The sequence below is a fragment of the Tauraco erythrolophus genome, chromosome 4, assembly GCF_009769465.1.
Source record: "Tauraco erythrolophus isolate bTauEry1 chromosome 4, bTauEry1.pri, whole genome shotgun sequence".
NCBI classification, from domain to species: Eukaryota; Metazoa; Chordata; class Aves; order Musophagiformes; family Musophagidae; genus Tauraco; species Tauraco erythrolophus.
The window spans coordinates 14,609,417-14,623,473 of NC_141468.1; the positions used below are offsets into that span (position 1 = coordinate 14,609,417).

General features: G+C 36.3%; 1 protein-coding gene across 1 annotated transcript in view; it reads right to left on the reverse strand.

Moving 5' to 3' along the window:
- FBXL13 (F-box and leucine rich repeat protein 13) overlaps positions 1–14,057 on the reverse strand; it is a 104,570-nt gene that overhangs the window by 81,627 nt on the left and 8,886 nt on the right. The window contains exons 2-6 of the mRNA XM_086609861.1: positions 12,286–12,389; positions 8,598–8,691; positions 7,163–7,230; positions 5,283–5,437; positions 2,595–2,704 (exon numbers count right to left, since the gene is read on the reverse strand). Of these exons, the coding sequence (XP_086465987.1) occupies positions 2,595–2,704; positions 5,283–5,437; positions 7,163–7,230; positions 8,598–8,691; positions 12,286–12,389 (531 nt within the window). The remainder of the gene's footprint in view (positions 1–2,594; positions 2,705–5,282; positions 5,438–7,162; positions 7,231–8,597; positions 8,692–12,285; positions 12,390–14,057) is intronic.

Below are 14,057 nucleotides of genomic sequence, written 5' to 3' on the forward strand. Positions count from 1 at the left end.
CTGTACTAGAGATTTTCTGAATTCCTGTTCTCCCTTTTCAACAAAGTCTCCCTCTTTCTCTTTCAGTCTCAGCTTGAAGAAGCTTCTGGATGTCAGATCAGGGCACGCAGAATATGATCAGGTGCCACTGCAGGAAAGAACAGCATTACCACCCTTCAAAGGATTCTACCTGACTCAAAGTGCAGCATCTAGAGCAACGTAAACAGGAAACTTCCTTTCCACCACACAAACACATCCTTTTCAACAAAACATAATACATACCATTTATGAAATATACATATTAAAAATTAAAAAGAACTATCACAAACCTGTAATAAGGCTCTTTCTGGTACATGGGATGTTTCATGTCCAACAGTAAGATAATTCGTTCCAAAACAGCCTTTCTCACTTTCCTTTGCCAAACTCTGATAAAAGATGGTACAAGAGAAGTACAACTTTATCTTAATTGCAGGTTCAAAGTTTTTAATAAATTTAAATATTAAAAAAAAAAGAAAATAAATCTGCTAAAATTAACTAGGTATTTTCAAATCCCCATATAGTCACACACCTATGAATATTTGCAACTGCTATTATTGAGAATAATCATAGTTTTAGGGTGCATCTCGTGATTTTGCGTCATAGTAATAAAATATAGAAGCATAGGAGACCTCCAAACTGAAATATTGTGTACACTAGTTTGTGCACACAATATGACAAAAACAGTATATATAATATACTGTATACTAATAATATACTGTATACTAATAATATACTGTATACTAATATAACAGTATGTTAGCACATGCAAATTTTTCAGGCAAGTCTTCAAAAGGTATCACTACTAAAATCTCTCTGATGCTATATTTTATCCAACAATGTATACTGCATGAAAGATACTAATATATCTTTCATATCTAATCCCAACACAACAGTAACATTGAATTTCCTTTTTTGTCTTTTATTCTAGCTCTAGAAACAGAAGAGTTTCACTATAAAATTGTTTTTCATTTGAATATTGCTACAGGGAAAGGAGAAGATAAAAGAAAGAGGAAATATTCAGGAAAGGAGAAATTAGGAATAAAGAAAACGGGAAGGAGGAAAACAGTGGGATGGGTAAGTCAGAAAGAACAGAGTAAACAGAAACAATGAGCCTTAGATTGTAACTTCCCATTCTGAAAAATTTATTTGCCCTTTAGTAGCAATGAGAGTTCTTCTGGTCCATTAAGTTTATTACATATTATAATTGTTGATGGTTTAATTCTGCATTTAAAACTCAATGTCATCTCAGATGCCTCAGATTATCCAAGATAGCCACAAAAGACTGGCAGATAAGTCACAGGACTGGCAGAGGATTCTTACACTTCTTGAGCTTTAAGCTGGAGGCCTGTCTGATCTAGTCTTGTCTGAGATATTCCAGGGCATACGGAATTACACCAGAAGCTATATTTAGGTGACTTAATTTCATCCAAAATGCCTACAAAAGCGTACACAAAAAAGTGCACTATCAGAAAACGTGGATTCAGTTATATGCTTTCTGTTTCATGTATTCTAATCTATTTATAGAAGTCAAATCCACCCTTGCAACTGCTACCAAGAAGGGAAGAATTTAAGAACATTATTCCCTAAGAATGCCCTGATATGCAAAACCAGGACATCTTTTGTGCACCCAATCTAGTCAGACTAACATTATGAGTATTTTAAGACAGTAGCAAGAAAACCGAAAAAAAAGAAATTGTACAGGAGAGACAAGAAACAAAAATAAAACTGAGAGGCAACCAACTAATTTGAGAAAACAGAGAAGCAGGACTAATGACAGGTTTACTCCAGGAAGGATTTGACAACTGGTCCCTGGCACTCAGCAATTAATAAATTGTCTACAGCTGTTCAGTTTCCATTCAGACCACCCTACAGTAGGGGAAGGAAAAGGAGCCAAGCAGTGGGAGAGTTATCTGTGTGAATCTGATTTTTGGAACTCCAATGCTCTTAGCAGTGGCCAGGTCTTACAGCTCCCATCTCTCCCCTTCCCCACATGATATCTGCTGAGATTCCCAGCAAGCTATGGCATTCTCTTCCTTGGCAGGAGAAACCTTCCCAGAAACAAGAGCAGCCCTGTTTTTCACAGTGAGACCAGATAGGGCTGCTGGCAGTAGGGCATATGGGGCTGTCTGCGTGCTGTCTACTCTCAGGTGACCACAGTTTTGGTTACCCCACACTTTTGAGGAGGAGATGAGGTTACTGAAGCTTCTCTGCACCCTGCAGGAATCTACACCTCTTGGATTCTGGTGGCAGGGATCCAGAGGCATCATCTTTACTGATTATCATCTCAATACTACCCCTAAGACATCAGCCAGATAGATCCAAGCCAGCTAGATCACTGATAATATACAACACTCAATCCCTTTTGCTGCTTAAAATATGACCAAACTTTTACTTGTGAATATAGAGCTAATGACCTGCTTCCCACAACACTGTAGGCACTAAATAGTAATATTAGTAGTAGTACACTAAAATGTTTCATTTAATATTAATAGAGCTGTTTTTCCATAAGTTGGAATTAATAGAGTTAATCTTTATAATCATTGAGCTTACTGTATTTAGAGTATTACACTGCATACCTCAAAATACACTTTCGTTTTCAAAGAACGGAGGGCCTCTCCATGCCAAGCTTTCACAACAGCATTTAAACATATTTTGTTAAAGATCTGTTGCAGTCTCTTCGCTGCCACTGAAAATATACATAAGTATAACCAATTTGAGTACCACAAGTAAGAACAAGTGTGTCATTTAAATGCTTTAGATGAATGACTGTCGATCAAATTATATCTCAATAAAATAGCTATTCAGTTCAGCTCTGTAAGGAAATAACAACTTTTTACAATAGATATAATTAAGACCATCGCAATAGGATTTCAGGTTGGCAGGCAAGGCATAATATTCAGAGCTTGGAGCTGCAAGATGTATACAGACCTCAGTGAAAGAAAATACAATAATAAAACTTTAATAATGCTTCAGATGGCACAGAAGTCAAAAGTCGTAAGAAAAAATTCAGTAAAATCAAGTGCTAAGTGTTACACCAGTGTTAAACATACAAAGAACAGTAAAGCAGCTTATGAAAGATCACATGTTCATTATGAATTAATGTAAACATTAAAAAAATACTTTTAAGAAAAGTTTGAAGGAATTGAATTTTCTTTAGTCCAGCACAAAAAAACACATGAGGGTTCCATGAGGAATACTATAACCATCTTCCTATATGTAAAAAGTGTTACAAAAGCAATTGAAATGCTCTTCACAGTCACTGAAATAAAAACAAGAGGAAATAAGTGCAATTTACTGCAAAAACTTATGTTGTCATTCAATTTTTTTTTGTCAGTTAACTTTGTAAAAAAAGCAACAAGCTACAATGGGAGCTGAGAGACTCTTCTTACTTGAGACTCAAGAACATACAGCTGTTTAAGCAACATAGCCCTTTATGATCCCATCTCATGCACAAGAACTAAGCTTGGTTAGTGTGACATGCAGTCTTCTCTGTCAAGAGGAGGATTACACTGTAAACTTTTACACATCAAACACACACTGCGGAATCACTTATCTGCTATTTTTTTAACAAAAAGGTGTCTTGAAATTAAACTGAAATAAATTATTACAAAGGTACACTTAAGATCCATTCTTGTTCAGAAAAAAAATATCAGTGTGTCTCAAATGTGGCAAGAGATGTAATGTTGACAGTACACACCTAGAATCAGAATGGTTAGGGTTGGAAGGGACCTCAAAGATCATCTAGTTAATCACCTAAGATCATCACCTAAGTTTGTTTTCTGTTAGTTGAGTTATGCTCAAACAGTATGTGTTCTAGGGAACATATTGTATGATACCACTTAATGATACACTTTAATAAGTGTACACTTTACACTTTAATTACGAACTTTAATAACTTTTTAGGCTACACAATCAGTAAAATACAGAAACTAAATATTTGCAAAGCAAATGCCCAGAAAATCTCATCAAATTTTCATTGTCAAAAAGACCCAAAGGAGGAAGGCAAAACTCTCAGGCTTGCAAGGGAAGTCCAAACTGCATCTATATTAATTCGCTCTGATTTTCATCAGTTGGGATCTAACAGTCACTGACCTACCCCTTTAATTCTTTCTCACAACACACTATTCACTGTGGAACTTTTTCCACAGATCACTCCTTCAGTGGTTGTGTTCATAGTATAGTAGAGTTCTCGTATAAGCAGATCTCCAAAGCAATCAGATTTTATTTCAGAAAAATAGACTCACTTTTTTTAAAAAAAAAAATCTGTCATTCCAGCAACCTTGTTTACGGTGCAATCCCACAAAGAGTTATACTGGTTCTAGTCAAGAGTCAATAAATAGAGTCACAGCCAAGAACGACTGAATAACATTTCTCCATATGACAGCCTTGTCATGGAAGGAAATACATTGTTTAACTATGCCCTCTAGATGTCTCCTCCTCTTCTTCTGTGAATTTAAGATCAACAAATGTTGCTTTGGCTGAAAGTAATATCTGAAGAGAAAAGGAAGTAATAAAAAAACCCTGGAAATCTCTGAAAACTGACTAGGCAAGTGAGACAACAGCTTGGGCATCTGGCTCTGTAAGAGCAATGTTTGAGTCACACAAAACCTTTTCAGCTCAAACTCAAAGCTATAGGTAGTGCTTTTGCCTCATTCTTAACTTTTATGAAACTTCTGGCTGGGTGGACTCAGTTTAACAGAGCCTATGTTCACAGCCGCTGCTGTGTGGAGACATTTTAAAAAACCCCACACCTGCAGGATCTGTCAAACACAAAGTCTCAGGCAGAACGAACAAAGCATTTATTTTCTCTGTGTTCTGACTTTTTTTATTTTGATCTTCACTCCTTCCTCAGCTCTCATCATGAATTCTCTCTAACTCAAGTCAAGACTCCAGCTAAGTGATCCCTCCTGTTTTATCCCTATCACTGTACTCTTCACCTCCCAGAAAAGCATCCCAACTCACTCCACCCTGTACTTCTGGCATACTCTCCATTTCCCTAACACCTCCCAAGCCTGCTTTGCATCAGCATCACCGCTCGGTCTTTAGAGAAGAGTTCCAGCACCATCCGTCCTAGCAAAGCAGTACAGGACACTGCCTCTCACGGCATTCATGGCATCAAGTTGCCACAGGCCAAGCAATGAAAGGCATCCTGCAAAAAGATAGCTAGATAAATGTTGGATTGAGCATATTTAATTTAAACAGCATAATTTTATTTTATATAACATGTATTTTTTGTTTTATGCAAAGCAGCTATATAGACTTACATGCCATTTTTTCCTTGTGAATCTGCACCCACGTGCTCCACTTCCGTATAATAACTCTCAATATTTGGACATTATAATGAACTACTGCTAGATCCACCTTCTGCTTTGCCTTTTTTCTTTTGTTCTTTCTCAGCAGATTATATTTTATCCATTCTCTGAATTTTAAAACAGAATGAGTAATTTAATATGGTTCTCGACCAGAATGAAGCAAAATCTATAAAACTCTGCAATTTGCTGTAAAATACAAAGCACTCAAGCTCAACAATATAAACTTCTGAATAGAACTGATGCTTGTTATTTATAATTTAAATAAAATACGCATTGGTAATATTTTTCAGTAGCAATTCATTCATTCATTTTAATAAAATTTCTACTTGTTCTTAATATTCTGCAGGCTCAAGCAATAAAAACTTGCTTGCTTCCACTATCATTTACTCCTGCTGCTGTCAGCTATACTTAATGCACAAATCTGTATTTATGGAAGGACATCTGAATGTTTATATAGAGTAATTTAAAAGTGCTAGATGTGATGCACTTAAGTAAATGTGTGATGCACATTTACTTAGATGCTATTTACATTTTCTTGGCAATACAGATAAAAATTAATATAATAGAACACAAATTCAATTTATATCTTAAAAATTTTAACCTTTGGTAAAAATCTCATTTCTCTTCTAAGCTAAGTAATATGAAATAATTAGATTCAGAACAAAAAATGTATTTAAAATGAATTACATGTTGCTGATATACTAAAATGCAATCGCTCTCTGTATCTGATTTGCTGGAAAGACTACTGAAAAAATTAGACTTTCTGCAACTACTTTCATTTGCCAAAATCTCTCTCATTTCAAATAGTAGTTAAAAAAATTTCATTATATATAGTTGGGAGCAATTATAAATGGAACATTCTATTGTTCCAATCCAACTTCTATGATAATATAACAAAACTGTTAGCTCAGACAATCTTCAAAATGCTGCTGTAAGGGAAAAAGGAATAATCTTGCATGTCCCTGGTGTCTAAGACAAAAAGAGAAAAAAATATTTCTCTGACAGCAAAGAAGACCCAGGTATTCAGAAAATATTTCTAGTAGAAAGGATTAAGAAGTACTGGAATAAACTGCCTGCAGAGATTGTCATGTTTTTAACACCTGTGATTTTTAAGATGACTAAAACCAGCCTAGACAAATGTTCACCAAGGCTAACCATGATATAGCTTGAAAACCTTCACCTCCCTAATGATACTGTGATGCAGTGATGCTTAGTGAGGATTTACACCAGTGTTCTTAACAGAGTTGTTCCCCCTTTACAATTAGCATTGTATGCTTTTCAAAACAAAATAGCCCAAACTTATCTATCCTAAATGGAGGATCACTAAATTTTGATACCTGTTTATAACAAAAAAATCAGAATGTTTGTTTATTGTGATTTTCATATTTTAAAACATAACTATATATTATTCACATTTTTAAAGGGAGCAGTTGGATTACATAAGGTATGAGTTACCCAATCCTAAACACAAAGGCAATCAAAGAAAGAGCAGAAGAGAACCTAGATCTTTTACTTTCAGACTCAAACACAAACTATCCTTTAATTCCTGGGTATACGACCACATTCCTAGCAAATACAGCTGATTAAAGCACAGAAACGTCAAAGGACTTTGCTCAGGTCTGGCACAGGCAGAAACTCAGAACTGACTAGTTTTAACACAGAATAACACTGCTGCAGAAAAATAAAGCCAAATCTAAGTTTCTAATCTCTCTTAATTTTCTTCTATTAAAACTAAAACTTTTTCCTTCCCTAAAGGAACTACACAAATATTCCTTTGGTAAAAGATTTTCCCTAAGATGCTCCTGAGGTATATATAAAATGCATACACTTACCCAAAACAGAGCTTCATTAAGTTTCTGCTGTAAAAGTCCCATGCTTTGGCACATAATTCTTTAATCATCTAAACAAGTCATTTATGACATTAGTAAACAAAACAGCGCTGTATTATGAATATTCAAAAATCAAACAAAAATACGAAATTCTGTACTTTCCATATTGATTGGTGCAAATTCAAGTATTTATTTTAAAGAGACGAATGTTCAAGTATAATTTTCTGTGCATAGTTAGAAGTACTTTGCTATCAAATTATTTTTACATGTGTAACTTAAAGGAAAAGCCAAATTAGCATACAAAACAGAACTAATATGTGTACTTGAGGGAAAGCTCAGTAATGGAAATTCAGTCTTTCATCCCTCATAGCCACTTTTATTGATCAGCTGTATCCAGCAATTAAGCATATTAAACAAATACTTTAGTTACTCTTTGCAAAATAATTTACATTGCTACGTAAACCATTTACCACATGATTCTAACTCACAGGTATTTTAATAATTCTGTTTGAACTTTTACAAAATCAAAACTATGTAAGACTGTGGGTTAAGAATATCCCTGTAAAAGATAACACAGTCCTTTTAATCTGCAAATAGCAACTGGGCCTCAGAAAATATTATTTTTTATCTCATTTATTGTTCTTACTCCTAAGAAAGCCTATGAGCGGATTTGATCATGACACATTTGTATATTTATATATACAAAGTATAAATCAATCATTCCACTTTTAGACTGATTAATACAATATTTGAGTGGTTGGTAAATGAGGAAACAGCTGAAATTGCAGTAAACTCACAGTACAGATGTACTAAGAAAAGACAAAACTGAGCACAGTTACACAGAGGTAACTTAGAGAAAAATCTGGTCCCACTGCATGCCAGCTTACCAAGTACATTGCTCAGACTGCTTCCTCGCATGCTCATACAGCAACTCCCTCCTTCTCTGAATGTTTTAAAATAACAGCTTTTCTTCTCTACAGGTGAATTTTTTGGACCAGTAAAACCAAAGTGTTTACCTCCTTATTGCTGTATGTACATTAATACTGCACTTAGCTGTAAATACTGTTAGCATTCATAGCAATTTCCAAGATTTAACAGTTCAAGCGTAACGTTAGGAATCAGCCTAAGCAAAACTAAAGAATGTATAGAAAAACATGTTATTGAAACCAGATTCATATTTATGTGGAACTCTTTTTTAAATGATGACCAAATATGAAACAGGAACTACTTGTTCCCTACCATACGCCTAGATGCTATGCTCACCTCTGATGACATTAGTTTTTGGCTATGAATCAGTATCGATAGAAAGAACTACAAAGTATCATATTCTTTGTATTAGCTATAGAGGAGTAACATGAGAAAACTTAAAAACAGAATATTCTGTATTAGAAGATTTGTTCACAGCATAGACTTAACGCAAATGTTCAACAATTTTTACCAGTTGTTCACCATCTAGTCCAAAAACAGTGTGCAGGTAAGTTTCAGAAATCCTCTTTAATTTTGGGTGTAAAGACAGATCAATACACATAGACCTTTAAAAGAGAAGTAAATCATATTAACCATATTAGTACGCCCAAAAGAAAATGCAGCTTTTCTCTGTACCTAATAAATTATAGTTACATGTTATGGTATTGCAATGTAATTACTAAAAGATTAAGTCCTATATCACTTTCATTACAAATACCTATAGCAGCTACTTTTAAAGTGTGTTTACAAAATACAAAAACAAATTACCATGTTCTATTGCCACTCTTAGAGCTACATTGAAATACTGTGTATATTAGTGCTTACTACATTCCACGTAATCCCTATCTTGGATGTTTCCTATCAGATTATACTATTTTGTTTCTCATTTTAATATTGACTGAACAGCCATTTCAAATTTTCAGCAGTTGGAGCAATGTTTCCTGCTGTTGCAGATAAGCCATGTCATGTCTAGGTAGGTAAGCGGTTTTGTTTTAATTTAAAAAAAAAAAAGAGACACATTGTGAGAGCCAAATAAATCAAAAAAGACTATGCTGCACAACGCTTCCATGAAAAATATGGAAATAAAAAATATTTACCAGAGGGCTAAAATAAAAAGAGAAATCAGTTTAAGTTGTAGGAAAAACATCATAAACATGTATAAACAACAAAAACTTATCATTACGGTTCAGGCTGTTGGTGCACCCTGTGATACGAGGAACTGTGTCACCTCATGGAGAACACCAGTGAAAGGACACAACAAGGGCACAAATCTGCATCACCCACTGTAATGATTTTAGCTGCTACCACAACGTACCTAAGTCAGTCTATAAGTGCACGTGGAGTGGCTGAGGGTCCAGACAACTCTTGAGACCTCTGCTTGAGTGGGCCCAAAGATTAAGGAGTTATTATCCACCTCATACAGAAAGCTTCACCCAGAAGTGACAATTGCACAGAACATAAAAGGGACTAGCCCTTTGAAACTACAGCTTCTTCACATTGCAAAAGATGCATTTCCTAGCATTACCATGACTTTGTGTATTATATTCCCTTCCCTCTTTTTTCCAACTCTCGTTCTCTAAGTTCATCCAGCTCCCGTCTAAACAGATCAGCAGTGTCTTTTGGGTCAGTTTCAATCCAGTAATGAACGCTGCAATTTTCTGACAATGATGAGGCATTTTACAGAACTCACAATCTCAACAGAACAGTCTCTTACTACAAAGGTGTATCAGTGACAGCACACCTGCTTGACCTGAACTCTAAAAAATTATATTGTATAGACTTTACATGTAATACAGAATTCAATTCATATTTAATTAACACCTTCCCTCTCACTCCTATACAAAGCTCTTTCACTCCCCAGCAGAGTTTCTGCCTCCAGGCATCCTTATTGTTACGAAATTTTGTTCATCTTTTTCTTATCTTCTTATCCAGTACCTAAAGGGGGCTTACAGGAAAGCTGGAGAGGGACTTTTTACAAGGGTGTGTAGTGATAGGACAAGGGGCAATGGATTTAAACTGAAAGAGGGCAGATTTAGGTTAGATATAAGAAAAATTTTTCACTCTGAGAGTGGTGAGGCAGTGGAACAGGTTGCCCAGAGAAGTTGTGGATGCCCCATGCCTGGCAGTGTTCAAGGCCAGGCTGGACGAGGCTTTGTGCAACCTGGTGTAGTGGAGGGTTTCCCTGACCATGGCAGGGGGGTTGGAACTAGATGATCCTTGAGGTCCCTTCCAACCCAAACCATTCTATGATTCTATTCCCTCACACTACAATCTCAGTACAAGTTCTTCTCAATATTTAAAGTTTTCTTGCAGCTTAATCCTGATGATATCCTTAAAACATCAGGCTTGATTATTGCACAGCTGTGACACCTACAAATGAAACTACACTCTTGGATGAAGTCCAGTGAGTAAAAAAAGAGGGTAGTCCATATTCTTAGTGATACACGTCACTACAAATACCATTATAGCTTGCTGTTCTTCCCTCTGCACCAACTCAACTTTTTTTCCTGATACTCAAAACCTTCAATGGATCAGAATTTATAAACCTCAAAGATAGCATATTTACAAAACCCAACTTCCTTGAAAACTATGAAATCACTTAATTATAAGGGCAAGTTAAAGCAGGAGAGGAAGTAACTTTCACAGGAGCTGCACCAACAGTCATGAATATGCTTCAAAAAGAGGTAAGAACATATGATCCCACAATATTTAAAACTAATGTAAAATTCTGTGTCTTATTTTCTGCACAGTAAACTAAGAATACACATACACACTTTCTTTTGTCAAGTACAGACTAACTAGAAATTAATCAAAGTCTTTTTTTCTAACAGTGGGCAAAAAGCACTAACAAGTCTAAGAAAAAGCACTTGCTGTGAAACGCATTTTTAAAAATTCAGGTGGCATGTTTAGCCTATAGAAGTCGCACATGTTTTAGAGACCAAAATCTGCTCCCATTTAAGTCAATCACAACATTCTCTAAGATTCCAGTGTAAACAGAACTAAATTCTTAGTCTTTTTTATCTCACACTGTGATGACTTCACTTAAAAGGGTGAAAGAATGCACAGAGAAGAGAAAAAATAAGAAATGCTACTGTTAATGATTCAGTCATAGAATCATAGAATGGTTTGGGTTGGAAGGGACCTCAAAGATCATCTAGTTCCAACCCCCCTGCCATGGGCAGGGAAACCCTCCACTACACCAGCTTGCCCAAAGCCTCATGCAACCTGGCCTTGAACACTTCCAGGGATGGGGCATCTACAACTTCTCCGGGCAACCTGTTCCAGTGCCTCACAACCCTCACAGTGAAGAAGTTCTTCCTTTTATCCAACCTAAATCTCCCCTCTTTCAGTTTAAATCCATTGCCCCTTGTCCTATCACTACAAACCCTTGTAAAAAGTCCCTCTCCAGCTTTCCTGTAGGCCCCCTTTAAGTACTGGAAGGCTGCTGGAAGGTGTCCCCGGAGCCTTCTCTTCTCCAGGCTGAACAACCCCAACTCTCTCAGCCTGTCTTCAGAGAAGTACTCCAGCCCATCTTCGTGGCCCTCCTCTGGACCTGCACCAACAACTCCATGTCTTTCTTGTGTTGGGGACTCCAGAGCTGAACGCAGTATTCCAGGTGGGGTCTCACGGGAGCTGAGTGGAGGGGCAGAATCACCTCCCTCAACCTGCTGGCCACACTTGTTTGGATGCAGCCCAGGATACGATTTGCTTTCTGGGCTGCCAGTGCACATTGCCGGCTCATGTTGAGCTTCTCATCAACTAACACCCCCCAAGTCCTTCCCCTCAGTCCTTGAAGGCCACATCTCTGGATCATATAGGTAAATATACTGTGGCCAGCAATGAAGTTATAACAAGTAACACTACCTCAGTTTTGATTACCACAAAAGTAAGAGTTTAATATATTAACTAAACAAAGAGAGGCATATTCATTAGATATTCTGTAGACAAAAAAAAAAATCAAAAGAAAAATATTTTCTATGTATTTAGAAGATATTGTCTTACTGTATTTGTAATATCATATGCCATTAATATTTGAAAAAAAGCAATATTAACATTTAACTTGCAGTCTACGCAGTAGATGCTGTACCATTACCATGCTTTGAAAGTCAAAGTTCAATATTATAAACCACATAGCACACATACAAATATTTAGTATGTACCATAAGATGTCATCTAATCCCTTTTCCATTATTTCTCTGAGCTTTTCTTCTAAAAATGTAAGTGGATCTTCTGGACGCACAACAATTACACCACAAAGCAGCACCTGCAAAAATAAACTGCAAATTAATGCCTTTGTGTTAACAGCAAAGTAGCATCTAGATATAAAACTGTTAAAATAAACACAAGTTTACCAGCATATTTTAAAATACTGTAAAATAGAGGTATTTCTTTGTATCACTCACCTTCCCTTTCATTCCATTTTTAAAGGTAATATTGCACGTATCAGTATATTTCAATTGCTAGACTTCAAAGCACTGGGTTTAGGATAGTAATAAAATATGTAGCATTTATTTAACAATTCCTACTAAGAATTTTGTTGCTTTTAATGTGCATTAAAGAAAGAATATATAGACGATCAGATAGTTTTAGTTACTCAATGAAAACCAGGATTTAAAAGATTAATCCTGCGTAGCGAAGAGTACATTGAATGGGAAGCATGACCAGAAATTGATCTTGTCATCAAGTGATCTTGTTATGACAGTGCTTTGCATTGTCTTTTAGTAACAATGCACAACAATAATGAACCATTTTTCTCATTTGTCCTTTAGCTGTCTTCAGCTAAAAGACATAGATCATTTATTTTGGATAGTGAGCTCACATACAGCAAGAACATCCAAAGCATATTCATATTTAAAAGTATACGGGCGCATTACAGCTATTTAAGTGAATATTTAACAGAAACTATAAACTAGATGTTTATGTGCCTGGTAAAAATTTCAAAACATGACTGTGTATCTTTACCTAGACATTAATCTAGGATTAATGCAAAGATGCATTTTGGATTAATGCAAAAGATGCTGTCCTTAGACACATTCTCTTACTTTTATTTCTCTCTGCCTGCTATAAAGAAATTAACATTTATTAGTTACCACAAAAACAACACCTGAGTTTTTAGATTTTCTTCCAGCACTGACACTTCTTTGCCTCTGCCCACTTTCAACTATCACCACCCTCCATGGTGCAGTTGGACGGTACACATCTAAACTTTGCCGTTCAGAATCTTCTCTTGCCTCTATAAGCTCATCATCAAAATTCTGACTATGCAATTTCACCATCCACTTCTGTTTAATTTTCCCAAACCACGGCCCGGGTGGGTAGAAATACTTTCTCCATTTTCTAATCTATATGGACTACAACTGATCTATATGAAACCAAATTTTAAACCCAAGAAATATCTGAACAACTGCTACGTTTGATGGATCGAAACAACACAATAATACAATGGTTTACTCACTGTACAAACTCAGATGTTGCAATGTTACTTTCCTTTCAAAACACGGCCTTTTGCTATTATTAAATTAATGTGGAGCATGTGCTTGAATGCTTTTCAGGAAGCACAGTGGGAAGGCAAAGGAAAAGAGGAAGTCTCTAAATCAAAACCATGCCATGGATAGAAAGCAAAAACCATGGATAACAGAGGCAAAAAAAGGCACCTGGCCAAGTGGGCCCTCACTCTGCAGCAGCAGAGAGCAGGGCAGGCAAGCAGAGGGAGCAGCCTGGGAGCCTTTGCACGCTAGCGAGGCCTTCCACGTGCTCATCGGAATATTATGCAGAAACAGAATCAGACAACAACGTAAACTGGAAGGGATCTCTGAAGGTTGTTGAACAGACGTTGTGGATGCCCCATCATTGGAAGCGTTCAAAGTCAGGCTGGATGGGACTTTGAGCAACTTGATCTAGTGAAAGATGCTATTCAAGCCCCATTCTGTTA